This window comes from Gracilinanus agilis, chromosome 2 (assembly GCF_016433145.1).
Source record: "Gracilinanus agilis isolate LMUSP501 chromosome 2, AgileGrace, whole genome shotgun sequence".
NCBI lineage: Eukaryota > Metazoa > Chordata > Mammalia > Didelphimorphia > Didelphidae > Gracilinanus > Gracilinanus agilis.
Genome location: NC_058131.1, coordinates 292476374 through 292501065, shown reverse-complemented (window position 1 = coordinate 292501065; position 24692 = coordinate 292476374). Strand labels below are relative to the sequence as shown.

The 24692-nt window shown below is 36.2% G+C and overlaps 1 protein-coding gene across 1 annotated transcript in view; it reads right to left on the bottom strand.

The window, feature by feature from the left end:
* LOC123233657 (liver carboxylesterase 1-like) overlaps window positions 1–24692 on the bottom strand; it is a gene marked incomplete at its 5' end in the record, with an annotated part of 42771 nt that overhangs the window by 15090 nt on the left and 2989 nt on the right. Inside the window, 7 exons of the mRNA XM_044659720.1 lie at window positions 4573–4679; window positions 6105–6209; window positions 7937–8041; window positions 11018–11171; window positions 13526–13659; window positions 20469–20604; window positions 21857–22061. Of these exons, the coding sequence (XP_044515655.1) occupies window positions 4573–4679; window positions 6105–6209; window positions 7937–8041; window positions 11018–11171; window positions 13526–13659; window positions 20469–20604; window positions 21857–22061 (946 nt within the window). The remainder of the gene's footprint in view (window positions 1–4572; window positions 4680–6104; window positions 6210–7936; window positions 8042–11017; window positions 11172–13525; window positions 13660–20468; window positions 20605–21856; window positions 22062–24692) is intronic.

Here is a 24692-nt window from a genome sequence, read left to right as displayed (position 1 = left end):
GCATCTATGTTCATTAGGGAGATTGGTCTGTAGTTTTCTTTCTCTGTTTTTGATCTCCCTGGCTTTGGAAGCAGTACCATATTTGTGTCATAAAAGGAATTTGGTAGGACTCCTTCTTTGCTTATCATATCAAATAATTTGTATAGTATTGGGATTAGTTGCTCTTTGAATGTCTGATAGAATTCACTTGTGAATCCATCAGGCCCTGGTGATTTTTTCTTAGGGAGTTCTTTGATGGCTTGTTCAATTTCTTTTTCTGATATGGGATTATTTAGGTATTCTATTTCTTCTGCTGTTAAACAAGGCAGTTTATATTTTTGTAAATATTCGTCCATATCTCCTAAATTGTTATATTTATTGCCATATAATTGGGCAAAATAGTTTTTAATGATTGCCTTAATTTCCCCTTCATTGGAGGTGAGGTTTCCCTTTTCATCTTTGATACTATCAATTTGGTTTTCTTTTTTCCTTTTTTTATTAGATTGACCAGTACTTTGGCAATTTTATCTGTTTTTTCAAAGTACCAGCTTCTAGTCTTATTTATTAATTCAATAGTTCTTTTACTTTCGATTTTATTAATTTCTCCCTTGGTTTTTAGTATTTCTAATTTAGTTTCCATCTGGGGATTTTTAATTTGCTCACTTTCTAATTTTTTGAGTTGCATGTCCAATTCATTGATCTCTGTCCTCCTTAATTTGTTAATATATGCACTCAAGGATATAAATTTCCCCCTGAGTACTGCCTTGGCCGCATCCCACAGAGTTTGGTAGGATGTCTCATCATTGTCATTTTCTTCAATGAAATTATTGATTGTTTCTATGATTCCTTCTTTGACTAATTGGTTTTGGAGAATCATATTATTTAATTTCCAATTAGTTTTTGATTTTCCTGTCCAGGTGCCCTTACTAATTATTATTTTTATTGCATTATGATCTGAGAAGGTTACATTTATTATATCAGCTCTTTTGCATTTGTTTGCAATGATTCTATGCCCTATTACATGGTCAATCTTTGTGAATGTGCCATGTGCAGCTGAAAAGAAGGTGTATTCCTTTTTGTCCCCATTTAGTTTTCTCCACATATCAATTAAATCTAATTTTTCTAGGACTTCATTCAACTCACTTACCTCTTTATTATTTATTTTTTGGTTTGATTTATCTAGATCTGACAGAGGAATATTTAGATCTCCCACTAGTATGGTTTTACTATCTATTTCCTTCTTGAGCTCTGCCAGTTTCTCCTTTATGAATTTGGGTGCTATGCCACTTGGTGCATACATATTGAGCAGTGTTATTTCCTCATTGTTTATACTGCCTTTAATCAGGATGTAATGACCTTCCCTGTCTTTTTTAAACATATCTATTTTTACTTTGGCTTTGTCAGAAATCATAATCGCCACTCCAGCCTTCTTTTTCTCATTTGACGCCCAAAAGATTTTGCTCAAGCCCTTAACCTTAAACTTGTGTATGCCCACCCACCTCATATGTGTTTCTTGTAGACAACATATGGTGGGATTTTGGTTTCTAATCCACTCTGCTATTTGCTTCCGTTTTATGAGCGAGTTCATCCCATTCACATTCAGTTATAATCATCAGTTGTGCATTTGCTGACATTTTCGAATCCTCCCCTATTCCTACCCCCTTTTTCCTTATACTTTTTCCTTTTAAACCAGTGGTTTGGTATTAAGACCCTATCCCTTATCCCCTCCCTTGATTAACTTCCCTTTCTACCCCCTCCCTTATTTTTCCCCCTCTTTTTGTTTTTAAAGGCCTTATGAATTCCCTCCCTCTTCTCCCCTCCCTTTTTTTTGACCTCCCCACTCCCCTTCTCCCATTGGTTTATCCCTTCTAACTTTCTCTGAAGGGTTAGATAAGAGTTTTATGTCCCAATGGATAGTATAGCTACTCTTCCCTCTCCAGGTTTATTATACTGAGAGTAAGGTTTGATTATTACCTCTTAATGCTCTCTTCCTCTCCTTCTTATAATAGTATTTGTCCCCTCTCCTTCCCATGGCCTCTTTGTGTGTAATAGAATATCCTATTTTTCTTATTCACTCAAGTTTCTCTTGGTGTCCCCTGCCATTCACCCCCTCTTTCCCATCCCCCATGCCATCTTAGATTATTTAGTGTTCCACCCTCACCCTGTTAATTATTTTTCTGATTACTATAATAGTGAATACTATAATAGTGAATAGAGTTCACTACAGAGAATTATACATTACATTTCTCTACATAGGAATACAGATAATTAGATCTCACTGAGGCCCTTAAAAAGGCAAACTTAAAAATTATAAGTTTTCTTTCTTTCCCCTCTGTATCTTATTTACCTTTTCATGTTTCTCTTGATTTTTGTGGTTGGATATCAAACTTTCCATTTAGCCCTGGTCTTTTCTGTGCAAATACCTGGAATTCTTCAATTTTGTTGAATGCCCATACTTTCCCCTGGAAATATATAGTCAATATTGATGGGTACTTGATCCGTGGTTGCAGGCCCAGCTCTCTTGCCTTTCTGAATATCGTATTCCAAGCCTTGTGATCTTTTAGCGTGGAGGCTGCCAGATCCTGTGTGATCCTGATTGGTGCTCCTTGACATTTGAATTATCTCTTTCTGGCTTCTTGTAAGATTTTTTTCTTTTGCTTGGTAACTCTTGAATTTGGCAATTATATTTCTGGGCGTTTTCTTATCTGGATTGAATGTTGCAGGTGTTCTATGAATCCTTTCAATGTCTATATTGCCCTCTTGTTGTAGGACTTCAGGGCAATTTGCTGAATTATTTCTGTTAGTATGGAGTCCAGGTTTCTATTAATTTCTGTTTTTTTCTGGAATACCAATTATTCTCAAATTGTCTCTTCTAGACCGGTTTTCTTGGTCTGTCACTCTCTCATTGAGATATTTCATGTTTCCTTCTATTTTTTCAGCCTTTTGACTTTGTTTTATTTGTTCTTGTTGTCTTGAGAGATCATTAGCTTCTAATTGCTCAATTCTAGCCTTTAGGGATTGCTTTTCGGCTATAATCTTTCAGTTTTCGGATATGATCTTTTGGTTTTCGGCTGTAATCTTCTGGTTTTCGGCCATAATCATCTGGTTTTCGGCCATAATCTTCTGGTCTTCCTTTTCAATCTGGTCATTTCTGGTGTTCAATTTGCTTATCAGTTCATTTGGTTTCTGAGCCTCACTTTCCATTTGCAAGATTCTACCTTTTAAACAGTTATTTTCTTGCCAGATCTCTTCCATTTTCCTCAAAATCTCAATTTTGAACTCTTCCATAGCTTGTGAGGAGTTTTCCTTATTTGAGGAGGGTCCGGATGCTTGTTTGTTCTCCTCCTGTGTTTGCTCGGTTGTCTGGATTTTCTCTGTGTAAAAGTTGTCGAGTGTTAAAGACTTTTTCTTGTTGTTAATCTTTCTCTTCTGAACTTCTTAAGACTGGGTAGCCATCGTTAGCCCAGCAGCTTCTAGGGTTTATCCTTGCGCTCAGGATCTGTCCGCAGTCTTTTGGTTCCTGAGGTCTGAGTTCTGTTTTTTTCCAAGGTCAAGCCCCCTGGTGGACCCCCTTGCTTGATCCTCTGCCAGAGGTTTCTTTACAAGTCTCAGGGCGCTGCTTCCACAGTCGTATACCCATCTGCACTGGTTCCCCACTCAGGGTTTCAGAGCTTTAGCTCGTGGCTGTGTCTGCCTCCACCCATGCCTCCACCTGCACCTGGGCTCTGGTCCTATGTTCTGCGTCCTGCGTCCATTCTCTGCAGCCTCCTCCCGCTCTCAGAGTTTGTGTGTTTTCTTTAGCTTTTTGGGGTCCTAAATCTTGCTGCTCTCAGGAACAGGCCCTGGAGCTGCCAATGACTCAATGGGTGCCCCCAAACTTGCTCCATTTCTTTTTAGCTGGCTTCGGCGCTATAGGTGTCGTGTGTGGAGGGGTTGGGGGTGGGGTGGTTGCTCAGCCCACGATTTAGTGAGAGCTGTTTCACCCCTTTATAGCATGGAAATGCCTTGATTCCACGTACCTTCCACACTGTGCCCTGTTGTGGGGTTCCTCCATTCATCTGGACTTGTTTTTATGTCCCCTTGAGGAGTTTTGTGTGTTTTGGTCCGGAGAGGTTAAGAGCTGCTTCTTACTCTACCGCCATCTTAACCCGGAAACCTTAACTAATATATTTCTAATCCACTTTTTAAATATTAGTTTTCAATATTATAGCAGAAAATAGGTATATATCAATATCTCACACTCCATCCCAAGATAAGGTCAAAATGGGTATATGATTTAGAGATAAAGAGTGATACCTTAAGTGAATTAGAGGAACATAGCATTCTTATAGCAGATTAAATTTAAGGGACAATTTGAATTAAGAAAGTGGTCCTAGCATTTTCTACAAACTTGGAAATAGAGACAAAATTTGTAGTGATGGTGATGGGATATAAGGGCCCAGAGAGGGAATTTATTATTTTAGAGGTAAATAGAAAAGAGATAGGAATCTCAAATGGAATAATATGGAATTTTAATCTGGTAGAAGTCTAAGATTAGGGCAAGCTGCTCCTTAAAGACATGGGATTGAGATGAATTCATTCAAATAGGGTTGCCTTCCTTGTGTTAACTGGATTTTAAGGAAATTAAGCCTCAAATAATTAGGAAAACAAGGATAGCTTACCTGTGTGGGATCTCCTAGGAAATCCAGAGTGAATAATTCCTGTGAAGACAGACAAAAGACTGGTGAGAAAGAAATCCCATAAAGTGTTTATATTGCTGCTTCATCTGATTATCAGGTTCTATCTCATATTTTGTTCAAAATTATGTTCAGGAATGAAGTACATAGGGCTACTGGTTCCTGCCATTTGTACTAGAAATAAGGTGGACTATGGATGGAAGTCCTGAAGCCTTTTAGAATACTAGCTTGGAGCAACCTCCTGAGTATATAGAACTCTTTTCTCTCCTATATACCTTTTCTCCAAGTTAAACTTCAAAAAGAATAGCCAGAAGAGGCATACAAACCTATGAATGACATTTTCCCTAAGATTTTTTAATAAATCTAATTTAATCTTGAAATTCATGCAGAAATAATACCTTAATAGTCACTTAGAATTTTAAACACTTTGGAAAGATTAAGCCCTTGTTCTGAATCTATACACTGAATAGGTTGTCTAAAAATTACCTATTAATGAACTGGGTTCATGTGTACCAAAAATAAAATATGACAATTATACAAATCATTCTTCATCCAATAAACTATTTTGACTTAACTTACCTGAGTATGTCTCATCATCAATTTGTCTGGGACTCAGATCTAAATATTATCCCAATACTGAATTTTGTGTCATACTTTTGGTCACTAACTTAGTCTTTAGTCAGATTATCCCCTCTGAGAAAGACAGAGACCTCTCTGGAAAAATGATCTATGGTATGAAATTCCCTCTTTTCAGGCAAAGCAACAACATACATCAAATTCCCTGTTGTTCCAGGGAGCACTCCTTACCCTACAAAACACACACACACACACACACACACACACACACACAAACACACCTTATGAATGAGAGTAGCTTTTTAGAATTCTGACTCTTTGGTATCCTGGTGTAAAAAGGGACATCAAGAGCTCTTCTGCTTTAGCCCCTTGTGCTCAGGCAAGTGGACAACAGAAACGAAACCTGGAAAGCTATTTACTATGGCTTGAATGATTTTCAAATCAAACAAGATGAGTTGGAGAAATCTTTGTAAAAATTAGAACTTTTCTTCAAAACACTAAAGAGATTGCTAACACCTCTTGCATCCCTCAGGATCAGAGGAGCAACTAAGTATCGTTAGGTTAACAAAAATAATTAATACAATGTTTGGTTCCTATATACAAGGGTTAGTCTTCCCAGGTCTTCCTATGAGAACCAATCTCTACTGGCAAACAAACCAAGCCACTCCTTCTTTGAACATTGCTATGTTCAAGGGAGCATTTTCTCACCTAAAACTAGGTACAAAATTTACTTGTTACATCTGGTGAAAATAAATGGGTTTTTCCAACTCCTTGATCTACATTGTCTCTCATTTTAGACTGGAGAGTATAAAGTAATTATGCACAATGAATTTTATTAAAGGAACAAAGGGTTAGAACTCTAAATTCACCTACCATCTTTTGAGTTGTGTTCAGAATCTCTTCTTCTGTCTTCTGTCGCATACAATGAACTATGCTGGCTGAAGTGGTTGTTTTACACCCAGCAAGGCCTGCAATTTTCTTCAACAAAATTGAACAGTGACAACTTGTTAGTTCCTTTATTTAAGCAAGAATTATTCCCTGGATTTCCCACTAGTAATAGTCCCTTCCCTCTCCCAAAAACTGAGGCACCTTGAAGGTATGACATAGTATTTCAGAAAAAAAGTTTTAGAATAGAAAGCAAAGGGGGTAATATTAAAAAAAAACAAAAAACCTGCACCTTCCTATGTGATTTGTGATCATGAAAACATATGAGGTACATGATTTGCTGAAACAATAAACCCAAAGACATCAATTTTGGGAGTAAGAACTACTTTGACAAAACTTCTAGGAAAACTAAACAGCAGTGTCACAGAAACAGAATTTAGATGAATACCTCATATGATACATCAAGATAAATTCTAAATGGATATGTGACATAGATATGAAAGGCCACAAATTAAAGGACAAGGAAGGAATTATCTTTTAGGTCACTGAATAAAAGAAGAATTCATTAGCAAGGAAGGAATAGAAAGGGTCACAAAAGATAATTGGACAATTTTAATTATATAAAATATTTTAAAGTTCACAAAATGAATCCATTTTAGTTAAGAAAAGAAGGAAAGCAGTCACTGGGGAAAATATCTGTAGCATGTTATTTTCTGATAAAGACTGAATTTCTAAGCTATAGGAGATACTAATTCAAATATGTAAAAATACAAAACATTCACCTCTTTAAATGTTAATTTCATTAACTATATGAAAAAGTGGTTCTCCAATGAAAAATCTAAGCTACCTAAAAGTATTTGAAAGGGTGTTCCAAATCACCAATAATTAGAAAAATGAAAATTAAGGATCTTTGAGATCACCATCTGATTAGTAAAGATGAACAGAAAAAAAAAAAGGAAAATTACAGAAGTTAGAAAGGCTGCAAAAAAGGAAAAAACATTGATGCATTATTGGTTGAAATGTGAAATGGTCTATAAATTCTAGAAATGATTTTAAAACTAGTCCTAATACATAGTAAACTAGAAATGTCTGTTGATCCAGAGATAACTCTACTATGTCTTTTTGCGGAAAGTGATTTTTTAAAAAAGCAAAAGGTCTTATATATACAAAAATACTTTTAAAAGTTATTTGTAGTGGCAAAGAATTAGGGAATTCCTGAAAAAACTATAGTATACAAACATAATAGAAAACTATTGTATTCTAGGAAATGATAAAGGGGATATCAGAGAAACATGTGAGGACATGTGAACTTAACACAAAGTGAGAATCAGTTGAAAAATTTATTCAATGACAACAGAATTTTAAAAGCAAAACATTTTGAGGAATTTAAGAATTCAGAGCAACAAAATTATCACTTATGGTTGGTTCAATCATGGTTCAACATCAGAGGATTGATGGTCAAGAATGTTACCTACCTCCTGAAAGAGATCTGATAAACTAATATGCAAAAAGAGAAAAACATTGAATGCGGTTATTGTGAGAATTTTTCCTTCACTATGCATATTTGACATAAAAGTTTTGTTTTCATCTTTCTTTGTTCAGGGGGGAAAGGAATTTGAAGAGAAGAAATAAATACTTGTTAATCTAGAAAAAAATTAACAAAAATCTATCTGTGTGACTTAGACAAGTCATTTCTTTACGCAGGACTTCAAAATGAGAAAGTATTATTAAATCACTTCTAATTTCCTGTATAGTGCAGAAGTCTTTACATAGGTAAATAGCATCAAGCTTTGGGGGGAAAAAACTGAGGAAAAGCCAACCTCAGCTATTGGTTTGATGTTAGAGCTGAATAAAGATTCTGTAATGGCAACTCCGCTCTGGGAAATGGCTCGGTGGAAAAGGTTTGTGGTCAAAGGAGAAAGAACCTGTGAAAAAAGAGCACAAAAGAAATCAAATTATAGTTTAGAATGAAAACTATACTAGGGTAGGAAAATCATTGCTTCACTTTAGGATATTGAAATTAGGAGATTGATGAAAATATGTCTTCACCAGCACAAAAACTGAGCCTTAATACACCATTACAAGAAAATGATTAGTTAAAATGGAGATGACAATTGTTATATTGTAGTATGGATAGAGAACCAGCCTTGAAATTACAAGTCCCAGCATAGAAAAATACTTACTATGTGACCTTGGACAGTTGACAAACTTTTAGTACCTCTGTTGTGGATTTGCTTTTAAAGAGGGAATTTTGTCATCAGCAGTTCCTTAAACTAATGAAATCACATGGACCCTCTTCCCAAAAGTTAAAATTAGAAGCCATAAGAAGGCAAAATTTCTCCTCTTGGCCCAGACTGCAAATGACTTGCTTCCTGTTTTAGGACTGAGAATTCCTCTTCCAAACACAAAGAAAGCTTTCTCCAAGGAGCCAACTATCATTTTTATCCATATATCCATATTTATTTTTTCTCTCTAGTAGTACATAAATATCTTAAGAGCAGGATTTGTTTCTTTTTTTGTTTTCGTTTTAACTTAAATATTTGTGGGATGAATGAATGTGCTAAAATCTTTTCCTCCATAAGACCTTTTGTTCCCAACTGATGCTCTCTCTCTCTCTCTCTCTCTCTCTCTCTCTCTCTCTCTCTCTCTCTTTCAGCCCCCCTGCCTCCCATTAATCTTATTTTGATTTGGGAGCATATTTCCAGCTGTAGGTCCAGAGAACAAAATGGCTACTTATAGCACTCTTTGTTCAAGGATATTGATTAGCTAGGTTAAGGTAAATGCACTTGTGCACACAAAATATTTTTTCTCATATGAACCTAGAAAATGTGTACTCCCTTCTGCTTCTCCATTTTCACTTAGCATTATTTCATAAAGGTCTTATAAAATTCCTTTGTATCCCTTGTACAATAAGTATGAATCTTTATAGCATTGTAGAATTCCATTGCATCAAATGTAATTATGTATTTATTTTATATACATTCAGTCTGTATGTATTTGTAAATGTGTACAGTGTTTCCTAGAAAGAATGTAGCTACCTTTAAAGAAGGTTTAATTTATTTTTGTCTTTGTATCCCTGGAACCTAGAATTGTACTTGGTACACTGAAAGCACTTCATAAAATCACGTTGTTTTATTAATGAACCTTATGAATTTACTTAATACATTTGACCTTTCTTTCTTTGTTAGACATTTAGGAATTTTCTTTCTGCTATGAAAACCTTTGAGCAGGCAGATTAAAAAAATGCTTCAAAGGAAATATTCACAGCAGTGTAATTATTGTTAAAAGTCATTTAAAAAACCTATTTCCCATGACTATATGAGAATATTGCTTTGCAATGAAGAATGAAAAATGAGAAATTCTGAGAAATATGGAAATATCTATTTGAACTAATATATAATGCATTTTGTGGAACCAATAGAAAAACAAGTACAATGACTCTAACAATGCAAATTAGATAACAAAAACAAAATTAATTTCAGAAAAATGGAAAAGACCAGGAAGTTCCCTGAGAATAGATTATGAAATACAGCTTCTTCCTCATGTCAGAAGCAAGAGACTACTAGGATGATATTTTTTACTTGAAAGCTTATCTTTTTCCCAAGGAAGGCTCAATCTAGAGAGAAATATTTAAATGAAGGTGATAGAAAAATAATCATCAATAACCATTAATTTTTTTACAAATTTACGATTTCAACAGTACTAGATGAGTATACATGTTTTCCTATAATGCAAAAGTATCAAATGCATCTGTGATTTAATACTGATAATTCATTGTTTGTGCCTTTTCCCTCTGCTCCATTACGGTGTTCCACAGCACCTATGGCAATGCTCAATATACAAGAGGCACTTAAGAGTTCCTTGAAAAATAGGAGAAAATAAAAGAGGAGTAAGCTGAGAGGAGAGGAATGGAAGAAACATGAGTAGATGAGAGAGATGGTGTCACAGAACCATACTTCACTTTCTTTCAAAGTTTGCCCAGAGATGACCCCGTGTCAAAAGGAAAGTAGGAGAATGTGGGTGGCAGGTATTATAACAGTTTTCATCTGCCCAGTAGGGGAAGGCAATGGTTCAGTGAAAAGCTGTTGAGTCCGTCCTCTAACCACTTTGTAGGGATACTGTGGGGGTGGGGGGCAGTAGGTGGCAGTGTAGATAGAGCACTGGCCTTGGAGTCAGGAAAATTCATCTACCTTAGTTCAAATCTGTCTCCAGACACTAACTAAAGATGTGGAGCAAGTCACAATCCTTTTGTACTCAAATTCCTCATCAATAAAATGAACTCGAGAAGGAAATGGCAAACCATTCCAGCATCTTTGCCAAGAAAATCCCAAATGAGGTCATGAAGAATTGGAAAGGCCTGAAAATGATTGAATAATAGAGATACTATGAGTGGAAAGAGCACTGGGTTTGGAACCTGGAAAGAAGAGTACAAGTCCCAGCTCAGACTCTTCATGTCTGTGTGATTTTAAGCAAGTCATTTTATAACGCAGAAATTCAATTTCCTGATCTAGGAAAATATGAACAATATAATGCTTTTATTGCCTGATCCATAAAATAGCTATGAAGAGAGAGATTTTGAATGCTTTACAAATATGAGTTGCTATTGTTATTATAAAAGTAACAGCATATTATAAAATTGAATCAACTCTTGTTTCTCACAGGCCTTTACTATTAGACTTCTATAGTTAGTGTTGGGGCATGGTCAGCTCTATTTTCTAGTCCTATCTACTTTATTACCTGATTAGGAAAGAAAGTCCCTGCCTAAAATCACACACGGTATTGTGTAAGAACCAAAGCAGCTAGCTGTCAATACCAAAAACATGTGGATGAGGCTTGTAATCTTCACTAATATGTATTATCGGAAGCCTCCAGGACCTGAGCATGGCAAATAGAAAACTCACCAATGCTGAAACACTGATACCTCCTGCCGACACACCAAAGATAGTCACTGAGTTTGAGTCTCCTCCAAAGTAGCCAATGTTCTTCTGGACCCAGTGGAGTGCAGCCACTTGGTCTAAGTAACCCCAGTTCCCTCGGGCATGCTCATCTCCAGTGCTCCAAGGGAGAAAAGAAAAGAGAAATAAGATGGATTAGAAAAGAAATGACTACTGGTATAATAGTAGCAAAAAAAGGAAATGGGAGAAAGCAGGATGTAATGGAGAGATTGACTATTAGTTAGGACATAACCAGATTTAAATGTAGTCTGTGATACAAGATTTGTGATCACGGGTAAATTGTTTAATCTTTTTCAGGACGTTTCCTAATTTATAAAATGGAGATAATAATAACACTCATAACATATGGTGGTTGTCATTATATTCAAACTTTATAATAGGTATAAAGCATAGCAATTGTTTTAGGAAAAAGAGGTACTGTGGAAAATAATTTATAATATTAAGCTTCCAATGTCTGCTCAACTTTTATTGTTGTCAGTAGTTTTTCAGTCATATTTGATTCTTTGTGACTTTATTTGGAATTTTCTTGGAAAGATACTAGAGGGGAGAATCTGGGTGGCTCAGTGGATTGAGAGCTAGGCCTAAAGACGGGAGGTCCTAGGTTTAAATCTGGCCTCAGACACTTCCTCACTGTTTGACCCTGGGCAAGTCACTTAACCCCTGTTGCCTATCCCTTACCACTATTCTTGGAACCAATACACAGTATTGATTCTAAGATGGCTAGTAAGGGTTTTTAAAAAAAGAGAGATACTGGAATGGTTTTCCATTTCCTTCTCCAGCTCATTTTACCTATGAGGAAATTGAGGCAAATGTTGTTACATGCCTTACCCATGGTCACACAGCTAGTGTCTAAGGCCACATTTGAAGAGAAGATGAGTCTTTCTGACTCCAGGCCTGGCATTCTCTCCACTCTTCCATCTAATTGTTGGTCAACTTGCCATTTATTATTGTTATTTTTATGTATGGGTCCTTTTTCTCCACTGTACCATCTGTTCCTACATTGAATATGAAGTACAAGGTGGATGGTACACCAATGTACTACTTTTAAATAAAAAGTCATAATTTTCATAGATGTGGATACTTCATCTGCCAACATGGATCACAACTTTCTCTCCTTTCTACCAGTTTTCTTTCTCTCTCTCTCTCTCTCTCTCTCTCTCTCTCTCTCTCTCTCTCTCTTCCTCCCTCTCTTCAATCCCATGGGATAATTTTTTATAAACTTTGCCTCTCCAAACAACTAGGTTATCGCATGAATGTTAGACATTTAATTTAGGGCTATACATGAAGTCTTTTATTCAATAATGAGTATTTTAGGGATAAGTTGTAAGGAATAATCTCAATTATCAATTGATTGAAAAATTGTGCTCAAGAATCAGAAGCCATATTGTGAGTAGAATCCTCTGAAATGCCTTGACAAAATAGCCAATGGGAATTGTATGCATGCATCCAACATCCTGGAATGTGTCTAGACATTATGAAATCTCAGTTGGCTTTAACACTACAAGAATTACCTTTGCTTTTACCATATATGAGATTGATGATTACTTCATAGAATATGCTTTCTTAAGAAGATACCTTCTCTGATAACCCCTTCTGAAAAGAGGAATTCAGAAGAAAACTCCCCTTTTAAGGGAGTGCTGTGTAATCTGACTCACTGTATATCAGTTGACAATACATGTTGACAAATAAGCTCTGGATCTTTGGGCCAAGCTAGGCTAGGCCCAGACCCTGACATTTTGCAATTTACAATTTTCTACAATAAATGTCAGGATTGCTCATATAATTGCTTTCTAGTACTTATTTTTGGTTTTTATACTCTTACATTTTCTTATAGCACTATTACTGTGTCTCCCCTTTGAACCACCTCCCTCTCTTTTGGGTTCTTTATTTGTGCTTTTGAACTTCTCCCATTAGACTGTAAGTTCTTTTGGAAGCAAGATGAGCACAGTACATATTTCTCATTCTACCAATTACTCATGCATTGAGCACATAGTATAGACTTAAGAAATATTTCACTGACTAGTTTGTACACAGAAGAAACTCAGTAAATATTAACTAAATGGCAAAATACCATAACAGATATTCAATCCAAGCTCACTGAATTGGATTGAGATGAATTTATGTCCCCTAACTACACACACTGTGCCTTTGCATTCATATTGGTTATATTTGTTCTATGTTCACAGTATATCAGATGCCATACTTGCCACAAATCTTAAACCTAAAGAGACTAACTATATTATGGGAAAAGTCTATGCTCAAGGAAACCAAGGGAAAGAGAAATGTCATATTCAAAGGTCAGATAAATAAATTCCTGCTTTTAGGATCTCTTAAGAGAAGTGACCACAAAAAAACAAACAAACAAACAAACAAAAAAAAACAACACAAAATTTCAGAGTTGGAAGCATCAAGGGCTCCTGTATATCAATTGAATTTCCATCTTACAGGACTTACCTAAAGAATCCAAAGATTCCCAGACGGTACTGAATGGCCACCACCACAACATTCTCAAGAGCTGAGAGGTACATACCAGTAAGAGTTGAAGCTTCACCCACCAAAAGAGCCCCTCCATGGATCCATACCATCACCTATCAAATGAGGAGAGAATAATTTTGAATACAGCCCCTGAATTAAAAAGGACATCAGAGAATTTATGTTTAAAAATCACCTAGGCCATAGAGACAGGAGGTCCTAGGTTCAAATCTGGCCTCAGACACTTCCCAGCTGTGTGACCCTGGGCAAGTCACTTGACCCCCATTGCCCACCTTTACCACTCTTCCACCTAGGAGCCAATACACAGAAGTTAAGGGTTTAAAAAATGTAAAAAATAAAATAAATAAATAAAATCACCTAGGCCAAATTATTGCATCTACCCATTCTAGAGATATCTAGGGAGATGGTATAATATAATGGAATGGGAACTATGCTAGAAATCAGATACCTGAGACCTAGTTTGGGCTCTAACACTAACTTGATATTGAATTTAAGAAATTCACTTCTGTTTTCTAAGCTTAAAGTTGCTCTCCTGTCTAAAATGAAGGGTATGAACTACATGATCTTTAAGGTCCTTCCTTATTTCTGACTTTATGCTTCCTCTGACAGTGTTCCACACATAGAGATAGGTGAAGGCAGGATGGATAGGATAGATTAAGGAGGTCATCATATTCTCCATGAGCCTCTATTCTTTCAGTTAAATACTTTTAAGACAATTCCACTACTTTACATTGACATCGAAGTGACAAAACCAGACAAATAATACAGATCTCAATGTTCTAACCATCTGACTGATTAATAAGAGGATCTATTATTAATGAGAGAAAAAAGGAAGTAATCCTGAACTTCTCACATTCAGTTTAGTTGAATTAAGTAGATAGGTTTAAGCCAGGAGAGAGGGAGAATTTGGGGGAGCAGGATAGCTTGTCTGAAAGTATTTGAAAGGCTGTCAGTCAAAGGAAGCTTTGTATTCATTCTATTTATCCCATTGGACTAAAAGAGGAACATTAGTGGAAACTGTAGGAAAGCAAAATTAGGGAGTAGCTACATAACTCAATGGATTGAGAGCCAGGTCTAGAGATGGGAGTCCTCAGTTCAAATCTGGTCTCAGATACTTCCGAGCTGTGTGATTCTGGACAGGTCACTCAACTTCCATTGTCTAGCCCTTACCACTCTTCTTCCTTGAAACAAATACATAGTATTGACTCTAAGACAGAAGGTAAGGGTTTAAAAAATAAAAAAAGTAAATAAAGCTTAATGTGATTTAGAATTCTCAAAGTAGAATGTCTTCATAGAGAGTTGGTCCACACACACACCACTGAAGATCTTCAAGTAGATGGTGAATGCCTACTTATCTGGTACATTATAGAGGGGATCCCTTTGCAAGTGTGAATTGTATTAGATCATTTCTGAGTTTTTCCAATCCTTGATAAATTGAACTTACACACTTAATGGAGAGTTCTTAACTTTTTTTAGGCATATCATGGACTCCATTGGCAGTCTGGTGAAGCCCATGGATCCTTCTCAGAATAGTGCTTTTAAATACATAAAATTATTCCCAAAACAAATTATACTGATATAGTCTCCCCATTAAAGTTTACAAATTTCCTCAAAATCTATCCATGGATCCCTTCTAAGGAGGGAGGAAAAGGCATCCTGCACTAGAGGAAAATAATGAAGATATTGAAAGCAATCAGAACTATCCTATGAGCATTGATAGAAAGAATAGTGCTTATTTTTTTAAATTTATTTTAAATTTATTTATTAAAAAAAAAACCTTACCTTCCATCTTGGAGTCAATACTATGTATTGGTTTTAAGGCAGAAGAGTGGTAAGGGGTAGGTAATGAGGGTCAAGTGACTTGCCCAGGGTCACATAGCTGGGAAGCATCTGAGGCCAGATTTGAATTTAGGACCTCCCATCTCTAAGCCTGGCTCTCAATCCACTGAGCTACCCAGCTGGCTCCAAGAACAGTGTTTAAATTACAGAAGAAGGTTTAAGGGGTTGAGCCAAGATGGCAGAAGGAATTGAACATTTCTGCTGTGGTTTCCTAAATCCTGAATCAATTTTTAAAAAAATGTCTGAAATAATATTCTGAGAGGGTAAACACAAAAAACTCACAGTATCTCATTTCTTTAGTCTATGGCAGCTTAGGAAGACTAAAAATCATGTCTGCCTCTAGACACTGGGATAGGGGCTGTCCAAGAGTTTGAGCTATGGAGCTGTATGTGGTAGCAGCATTGGCGGCAGTAGTGGCAGTAGTGGAAGCACTAAGGACAATAAGAGGACTAAACGCTTGGTCAGAAAGATATTACAGAAGACCCCTCTGTTAGGCCAGGCTGCAGAACCAGGAATCATATGGCATCTTTATAGCCCATTACTTATTTTCCTGTTACAGTTGCAGAGTGAAAAGGATTGGTTACAGTGTGGTCACAAGAAATAGAAGCCCTACCTAAGGACAAAAGCATAGGCCAGAATAGTGACCACAACTCTCTTGGGTGACACCACCTTGGAAGCATTAAAAATCTATAGGTCCCAAGATATAGTCACATACCAGATTTATACCTATGCCACATGGACTATTCATACATTTGACTTCTAAATGCCTAATAATGATAAACTTCCTAGGAGTTACATGAATCAGCTAAGATTTGAAAAAGTATCCCAGACAAACTCTTCCAACATTCCCCTCCAAACAACCTTAAAATAAACTATCAATTTGAATTCTGGTATAACCAACAAAAAGTGGAGTTTAGGCTAATATAACTTAGGATGTCAGAAGGAGAGGTCTGTGATACTGGGGTTGAGGATGAGGGGAGGAGAAGTTACCTGAAGTATAATTCACTGAATATAAGCTCTGAGTCTTGAAGCTGTAGCAATTGTAACAGCTGCAATTTGGGGAGCTCTTACTATGCAGAGATAATAAAGAGACTGGGCAACTTGTTAAAAAGAGATTACAAGTGGTTCCTGAGTTAAAACTGGGTTCAGCACTGGACATTGTTTGGCAGCCAATTGCTCTTTACTAAGTTCTGAATCACATTTCCATTACTGTGAGGAGTGTTAGTGTTTGTAAGGGAGCTGGGGTCCTACATAAGTAAATACCAAAGTACAGAACAGGAGAGCAGTGGCAACACCTCTCCCCAGATCTCCCTAGATTTTGCCATCTGGGAAAAACCAAAAGCTTATAAACCCTCAGAACAAGGTTTGAAAATAGCAGGATGAAAAAGCCTTAAGCCTGTGATACTACTACCACTACTTCTCCTCCTCTTATGTAAGCAGAACCCAACTCTAACAAAAGTCCAAAGTCAAGAAATAAGCTGGGGAAATGAACAAAAAACAAAAAATATATATATAATAAAAAAAAGCTAATATGGTGGGAGTGTAATGGGAAAAGGATAGAGATAGGATAAGATTTAAAAGAAGTGGAAGGCCGTTTTTAAGGCATATGCTAGGAATTCAAGGGAAAGGATTTTAGCACACAGAAGGCAGTGTAGGAATGGTTTGGAAGTGACAACTGCTAAAGAGTAGTGACTTCCTGTTGGAGGATAAGGGCTTGCTATCCAGGAATGGTAGAGGAAAAGCAGGCTTATTGGATCTCATCTACCTCACCTGACTGCCAAGAAAGAATTCATCTCTGGAAGTACTCTATTTAACTGGGAAAGATCTAGAAAAGGATCTGACCATACCTGCTGTGCTTTTCAGAAAGTTTTATCTAAAAAATCCTGTCAGATGGGCTTTGAGGTTATACCTCAGGGTCAGATCCCCTGAGGTGAATTTAGGCATTGGAGTTCATTCATAATGTTTTTTTAGAGATAGCTTTTGGGGAATAAATCAAACCAACTACTAAGGGTCATAGATAGGTAGCTTAGTCAGTTTTGGGGACACCTAGATAGAAACAGGAAACTAAGTTAGTCAGAAGACCAGAAGGCTCCCTCTTGCAAAGGACATACAGGATTGTGGGAAATTAGCTAGATCCTTTAGAATTAGGGACCCCTTGTTCTGCTCCTCAGTTTGTATTCCCTCTTAAAAGAAAAGAGATACTGTTTTTAATAACAATTGTCTCCCAGGCCTTTGTGCAACTGGCCCAGTGAGAGAAAGTGATTGAGTTTCATTCTCACTAATTGGAGGTTAGAATACCCAGCTGAGTATTCAGGGGGATCCCTGAGTGGATCTACCACTATCCACATCTGTGAGTCTCCCCCCATACTCTTTTTTTAGGAGGGAACTTCAAGACACAAACTCAGAAGAAAGCAACATGAAAATCTATAAGCAAAGCCTCAACGAATGATGAATATTGGTCAAAAGCCCAACAAGAATTCATGAATAATCTAAGGAAAGTAGAGGAAAAAAATAAGAAAATAAATGATTTTAAAAATCAAAGTGTAGCAGAAAAAACTGTGGGAAAATAGTGCAAGAAAGTTATGAAAAAGGAATTAACATGTTAGGAAAAGTTACGAAATTACATTTGTTATGAAATTCATGAAAATATCCCTTTAAATATAGAATTATCTAAATGAGGAAAAGCCTTTATTAAAATTTTGTATAAAATCTCACTGAGCAAAATAATTACTTAAAAATTAGGACTGTACAAGTAGAAGCTAATAATTCTGATAGACATTAAGAAACAATAAAACACAAGTGAGAAGAACAAAAAATTAGAATATAAGACAGCCCACTAGAAAAAGAATTGACCTAAAAAATAGATTAAGTAGAGATAATTTAAGAATTACTGAACTATGTGAATGCTGTAGGAAAATATATGTAAGGTAAGGGGGTCACCAGGGATATTACAATAAACTAAGTGGTTTGTGGGAACACACTCTAGGATTTATGAGAGACTGGACCAGGGTGAAGAGACCAGAGTTTACTGGATTTCCACAGGAATGGCAGTTGATCTTAACTGTCACCCAGATTCCACTAGACCAGAGTATAATAACAGGATAACAAGGTAAAAGGGACTTAACAGCTTTAATTATGTTAGACTAAAAGGTGGGAAAGGATTTCTATACTTAAAATCTAAAGGATAAAACCACAGGGCAATGGGAGGACTTATTCTACTCTTATCTAAGTGATCCAAACTAACAGGATCCAAGGAGCTGTAAATGGAGTCTCTGGGTTTCTGCCTCAAACCTGGAACCTGCCAGGCTTGAGTACAGCTAGGACTTTGTGGCTTTGGGATTCTCACTGCAATCCACTGATGATCTCTGGATGCCAGGAGTCAAGATGTTCTCAGGTACCAGGTAAAGAGGGTTCTGCTTGAAGCACTGTCCTACAGTTTTCAAACTTCTCCTCCTCTCTTGGCTCTGTAGATTTGTCCTTTTGCTAGATGACACACCACACAGGATCCCAGGGGAAATCAGAAGCAGGGTGTCCTTTGCTCTGAGGTCTCCCAGGCTGGCAACAGTTTTGCCCACCACTAATGGAGTCCACACACAGGGCACAGACTGACTTCCTCCTCCTTCATTCCAACCTGGAATTCCCAGCTCCAGCTCCTTCCTGCTATGTACTTCCTAATTAATACTTAATCAATACCTAATCTAATCTTCATCACAACAATGCCATGATCAAAAACATAGAGAAGGGGACAGCTGAGTGCCTCAGTGGATTGAGAGCCAGGCCGAGAGATGGGAGATTCTAGGCTCAAATCTGGCCTCACACACTTCCTACCTGTGCGACCCTGGGCAAGTCATTTAACCTCCCATTGCCTAGTCCTTACAACTCTTGCATTGGAGCCAATACACAGTGTTGATTCTAAGACAGAAAGTAAGGGCTTAATAAAAAACAAAACACAGAGAGACTAGACATTATATTTTAAGAAATTTTAAAGGAAAACTACCCAGGTATCTTAGAACCAGAAGGAAAAATAGAAATTGAAGAATCTACTGATCACCTCCCGAAAGATCCCAAAATGAAAATTCTCAGGAACCTGATTACCAAATATTAAAGCTTCTAGATATGAGATGGAAAAAGAGCAGACAAAACTAAATTATTCTAGTATCATGGAGCCATACTTAGAATCATACAAAATTTATGAGCTACCATGATAAAGAAGTGGAGGGCTTTAGAATATGATATTCTAGAAGGCAAAGAAGCTTAGATGACAACCAAGAAAACCTACCCAGCAAATATGAGTCTAATCTTTCAGTGGAAAAAATTATTGTATTTAATGAAATAGAGGACTTTCAGCCATTCCTAATGAAGAAACCAGAAGCTAAACAGAACATTTGACACTCAAACAAGAGAAACAAAAGAAACATAAAAAAAGCAAATATGAAAGAAAAGTCTTAAGGGAATTAAAAAGTTCAAGCTATTCACATTTCTATATGGGAAGATGATACATCTAACTCATAAGAATGTAACCATTATTAGGACCTTTAGTAGGAGTCTACATAGAAAAAGGTCAGGGGTGTGAGTCAATTATATTGGGATGATCTCCAAAAAATGGAGGGGTAAGAAAGAAAAATGGGAGGAGTAAGTTAGAAAAAGAAAAAAGGTCCATAAAGAAGTGTTTTGCAGTGAACAGGAGCAGGTAATGCTTGAAAAAAACATTCATCTTTTCTTTTCCTTTCTTTTTTTCTTTTCTTTTCTTTTTTCCTTTCTTTTCTTTTTTCTTCTTTCCTTTCCTTTCCTTTTTCTTTCTTTCTTTCTTTCTTTCTTTCCTTCCTTCTTTCTTTCCTTCCTTCCTTCTTTCCTTCCTTCCTTCCTTCCTTCCTTCTATTCTTCCTTCTTCCCATACAGGGAAATAGGAGGAGAAGGGCTAAAAGAAGGGAGTGGTTAATAAGAGGAAAGTAGGATTAAGAGAGTTAAAAATTATTTCTGTCTTCCTTCATCAGCTTTAGTTCTAGAAGGAACCAAAACGCAATATATCCACCTTTAAGGACACCCCAAACCATAAACTCCTTACAGGTAACTTAGTCTTTGTTGTCAGGTCAGCTGAAGTATAAATGTTCAGGTACAAACAGTCTTCAGAATTTTTCAAGCCAAGGTTATTTCTGAAAAGTTTTGCGATTATTTCCCCTCCAATTTGAACCTGGGCACACCTGTGCAATGAAACATGAAAAGAAGAAAGAAAAACTTCTTAGCAGCAGCTCAAGGAAGCATATTTGGGATCACAGAATCACTACTCAGAGATTTGGAAGCTGATAGACTTCTTAGACATCTTACAGTCAAACATATAAACACATTAATTTTATATATGAGGAAACTGAGGCCCATAAAAGGAAAGTGACTTACCCAAAGTCAAATAGGTGGCAAAAAAAGTCAGAATTCCAAGTCAGAGTCTTTGATTCCCTCCCCCCAAGTCCTTCTGCTGTCCCTCTACACACTCTCTCCCCCACCTACTGAGAGAGAATTGCCACCTGACTGAATGATTCTTAAAACATTTTCTTTAAGTTTATTAAATGTCCTGTTCACTCTTTGTTTGGCATGCCTTTTTCCATCATATAGGCCTCAGTTTTTTCCTCTAGAAAAGAGGAAGTAAAATTTAAAAATCTTTAAAGTCTTTTTCAATTCTTATTCTTTACAGGTATGCTCTTTGGAACAATAGAATGAAAAGAGGTGTACTCAATAGTAAGTCAGAGGATCTATTCTGGTTTATGAAACATTGGGATTTCTCCAGAACCAGCTAAATGCAAACCTGAGAACTTAGAGCTGCTCCTAACTGAACTAAGAGACTTCCTGACTGTTGCTCTCTGGGTATTCTGCTTGTGGGTAAGTAGAATAGGCAACCTTGTCCCCAGTGAACATATGAAAAAATACAAAGGTTAAGAGAATGACAGTAGATCTCCTGAATCATCTCCTTTAAAGTCACTAAGCCCATGGATGTCAATAGAAAGATTGGTTTACAACTAGTGGTGGTGTTAACATGAATGAAGGCAAGTGCTATCTTGCCAAGCAATGTGTTCTCAGGTATTTGTCTGATCATAATGAATTAAATAAGCCAATCCCAGTAGCATCTAATCAGAATGGGAACTATAGCAGGTCCTTTATTCATTCAGTATGACTAAGGTTTTCAAGGGAGATGGATCACTTTATAATTCAGGACTATCCCACTTGTCAAACCTCAAATATTCCCCTCCAACTTGATGAAGCTTAAATGAATGGGTTAATAAAAAAGAAACAGGAATGTTCCCAGGGTGGAGGAGGAGATGGGCAAAGCAAAGAATTATGGAATAATTTTAAGGTTCTGGAATATAAAAAACAATAAATGGTAGTTTTCTTAATTAGATGATAATAATTTTCTTTAATGCAAGAGCTCCCATTTCTAGAAGAATATAAAGATTAATGACTTACACGGGCGGGTATGTAGTAGTATTCTTCACATAGTCCCAGGGCTCAGGGGGCTGTGGTGGAGCAAACCTCAGGGGTCCAAGAGGGGCTTTGGCAAAAGGGACTCCCAGGAAAACATTGACCGTTTTGTCAAATTGTTGTAGTATCACTTGTTTCCCTTGGACTTTCCCATATTCAGTGTCCACTACAGGTGCCGAGGACTCTGACTCTGTGCAACATTCAGAGAGGAAAAGATTATTCCACTTGAGGAGGAAACATGTTGTATTGGAGTCATCATTGAAATTTGGAATTGGGATTCCTGGGTATGTATATCTAGCTTCAATACTAGTTGGGTAACCTTAGAAAAATAAAGAAAGCTCTTTGGATCTTCAACTTTTTGCCTAGAAACAGAGATTAATAATAACTCCTCATAGGATTAATTTGAACATCAAAATAGACATCAAATTGCTCTGCAGATATAATAACAGTAATATTTTAAATAAAGCAGAAAAAGAAGAAACTATACATACTATTTGACCCAGCAATACCAATAGTGTAACCCAAAGGTCAAAGATAAGGGAAAAGGGACCTATTGAACAAAAACATTTATAACAGCTTTTTGTGTTGGAAAAAGAATTTGAAACTGAGGGAGATGTACAATAATCGGGAAATGGTTGAACAAGTTGTGGTATACAGTTGTAATGGAATACTATTGAACCATGAGAAGTGATGAACAGGATGAATTCAGATAAACCAAGGAAGACTTATATAAACAGATTCAAAGTGAAGTGAGCAGAACCAGTAAAACTTTGTACTCAGTAATAGAAATATTGCATGATTATCAACTGTTGTGGACTAAAGTATTATCAGCAATACCCTTGGGGTTTCAAGATAACCCCAAGGGATTCATAATGAAAAATGCTTTCCATAGCCAAAGAAGGAACTATTGGAATCTGTTTGCAGTTCAAAACATTCCATTTTTTCCTTTTGTTTTCTTCAGGAGTTTTTTTTTCTTATATGTGTCATCTTTCATAGCATGAGTAACATAGAAATATATATTGTAGGATAGCACTGGTATAAACTATATCAGACTAATTACTGCCTCAATGCAGGGAAGGAAGGAGAGAGGGAGAGAATCTGATTCCCAAAATGTCAGATAACAAATATTAAAAATTTTCTACATATAATTGAAAACATAAAAATTGTTAAATAAAGTTATATTGTAAGAGTAGAAGCTTGAGCCAAAATAACCTCAGATTACCTGAGTGAATTTGCAAGAGAGGAATTTAAATACATGTAGCTAAGGAGAATATTAAGTCTATTATATAATGTTTAAATCTTAACAAAATGAAATTAAAATCAAATTTCAATTTCATAAGTATAAGCCTAAGAGTCAAATTGCTGGGTCAAGAGGTATAGACATTTTAAATACTTTATTAACAAAATTCTAAATTTGAGTTTCCAAATGCTTATATTGATACACAGCTCTACCAAAAGTACAATAGTTTCCATGTAGCTTCCCACAATTCTTCCAACATTGACCATTCCAATATTTTTTCATTTTTGCCAATTTGCAAAATTTGAGGTAAAATTTTAGTGTTGTGATAAGATTTATTCTTAATAAGATTTATTCTTTTTTACATTGATTTCTGATATTGCTCTGTAACATTGAATTTTTCAAGTCTTTTTTTCTCATTCCTTTGTCCTGGCAATCATACAAACTTGAAAGTCTTTACATTTCTGGTCCCAAAGAATCCTCTCATTTTGGAAAAAATTAGTATTGAGATTCCAAGATTTATCTTTTCTTAGTAAACAAATCTGACTCCAACCAAGTATGTCCAGGGGGCAGCATGGTTGTCCTGGATTCCTCCATTAGGATGAATGATGGAAATTGATCTTAATGAGACCTAAATTGATTTTCCCTTATAGATCAGCAAGATATTGGAATCATGTATGCAGGCCTGTGACTTTACCTGTCATTATGAGGGAATGAGGGTGGGACTAGAAAAAATTAGCCCACCTTCTCATTATATATCCTCCAATTAGAGATATCTTGGGTTGTCTAGGAGAGGATTGAATGATAAGCTTTTAGAATTGTATTTAAATGATTCAGATCTTTCAATGAATTCTCTTTCATCCACAAGACAGATAATGGACCAAGTAATTTACTGGTTATAGCAAGTCCATTCAGTGAATTGATTTTTCTTTCATGGAACTCAGTTTCTTAGAATTTTGACTTTTCATATTTGTTTTGATTTCAATTTATTCCATTTGGCATCTTCTTTTATATTATTGTAAATAACTTTCAATTCCTCTCATGAGAAATATTTGCTAACATCTTTTGACCACCATTTTTAAAGAAAATTTTTTTGTTTTATATGTATATCTGCAATACAGATGTTATTTTTCCCCATTTATCTAGATGCATTAATTTGTTTGTAGAGAAGCATTTCTGTTTCATCTAAATTTATCTATTTTATATTTTGTAATTACCTCTATCTCTTTGGGGGTAAGAACATATATATCTATAGCTGTGAAAGGTATATGACCTGCTCCTCTTCTAATTTTTTCTGATTTTATCTAGTCTGATCCATACTTCTCTGTTTGTTAACCCATTCAATTTTTTTTTGATGCCGCCTGCTTTAAATGTAATTTGGGATCTGGAAGTTTAGCTTATCTCAAATCAGTACTTTTCCCCCATTGTTTTGTTAGATATTCCAAATCTTTTGTTTCCCTAAATGAATTGTATTATTATTTCTGAACAGTGAGAGTTGTCCAAATTTGAGCTATCTCCTCAGGAAGTGTACTCCTCTTCAGTAGAGGTCATCAAGAAAAGCTAATCACTTTAGGATACCTTAAA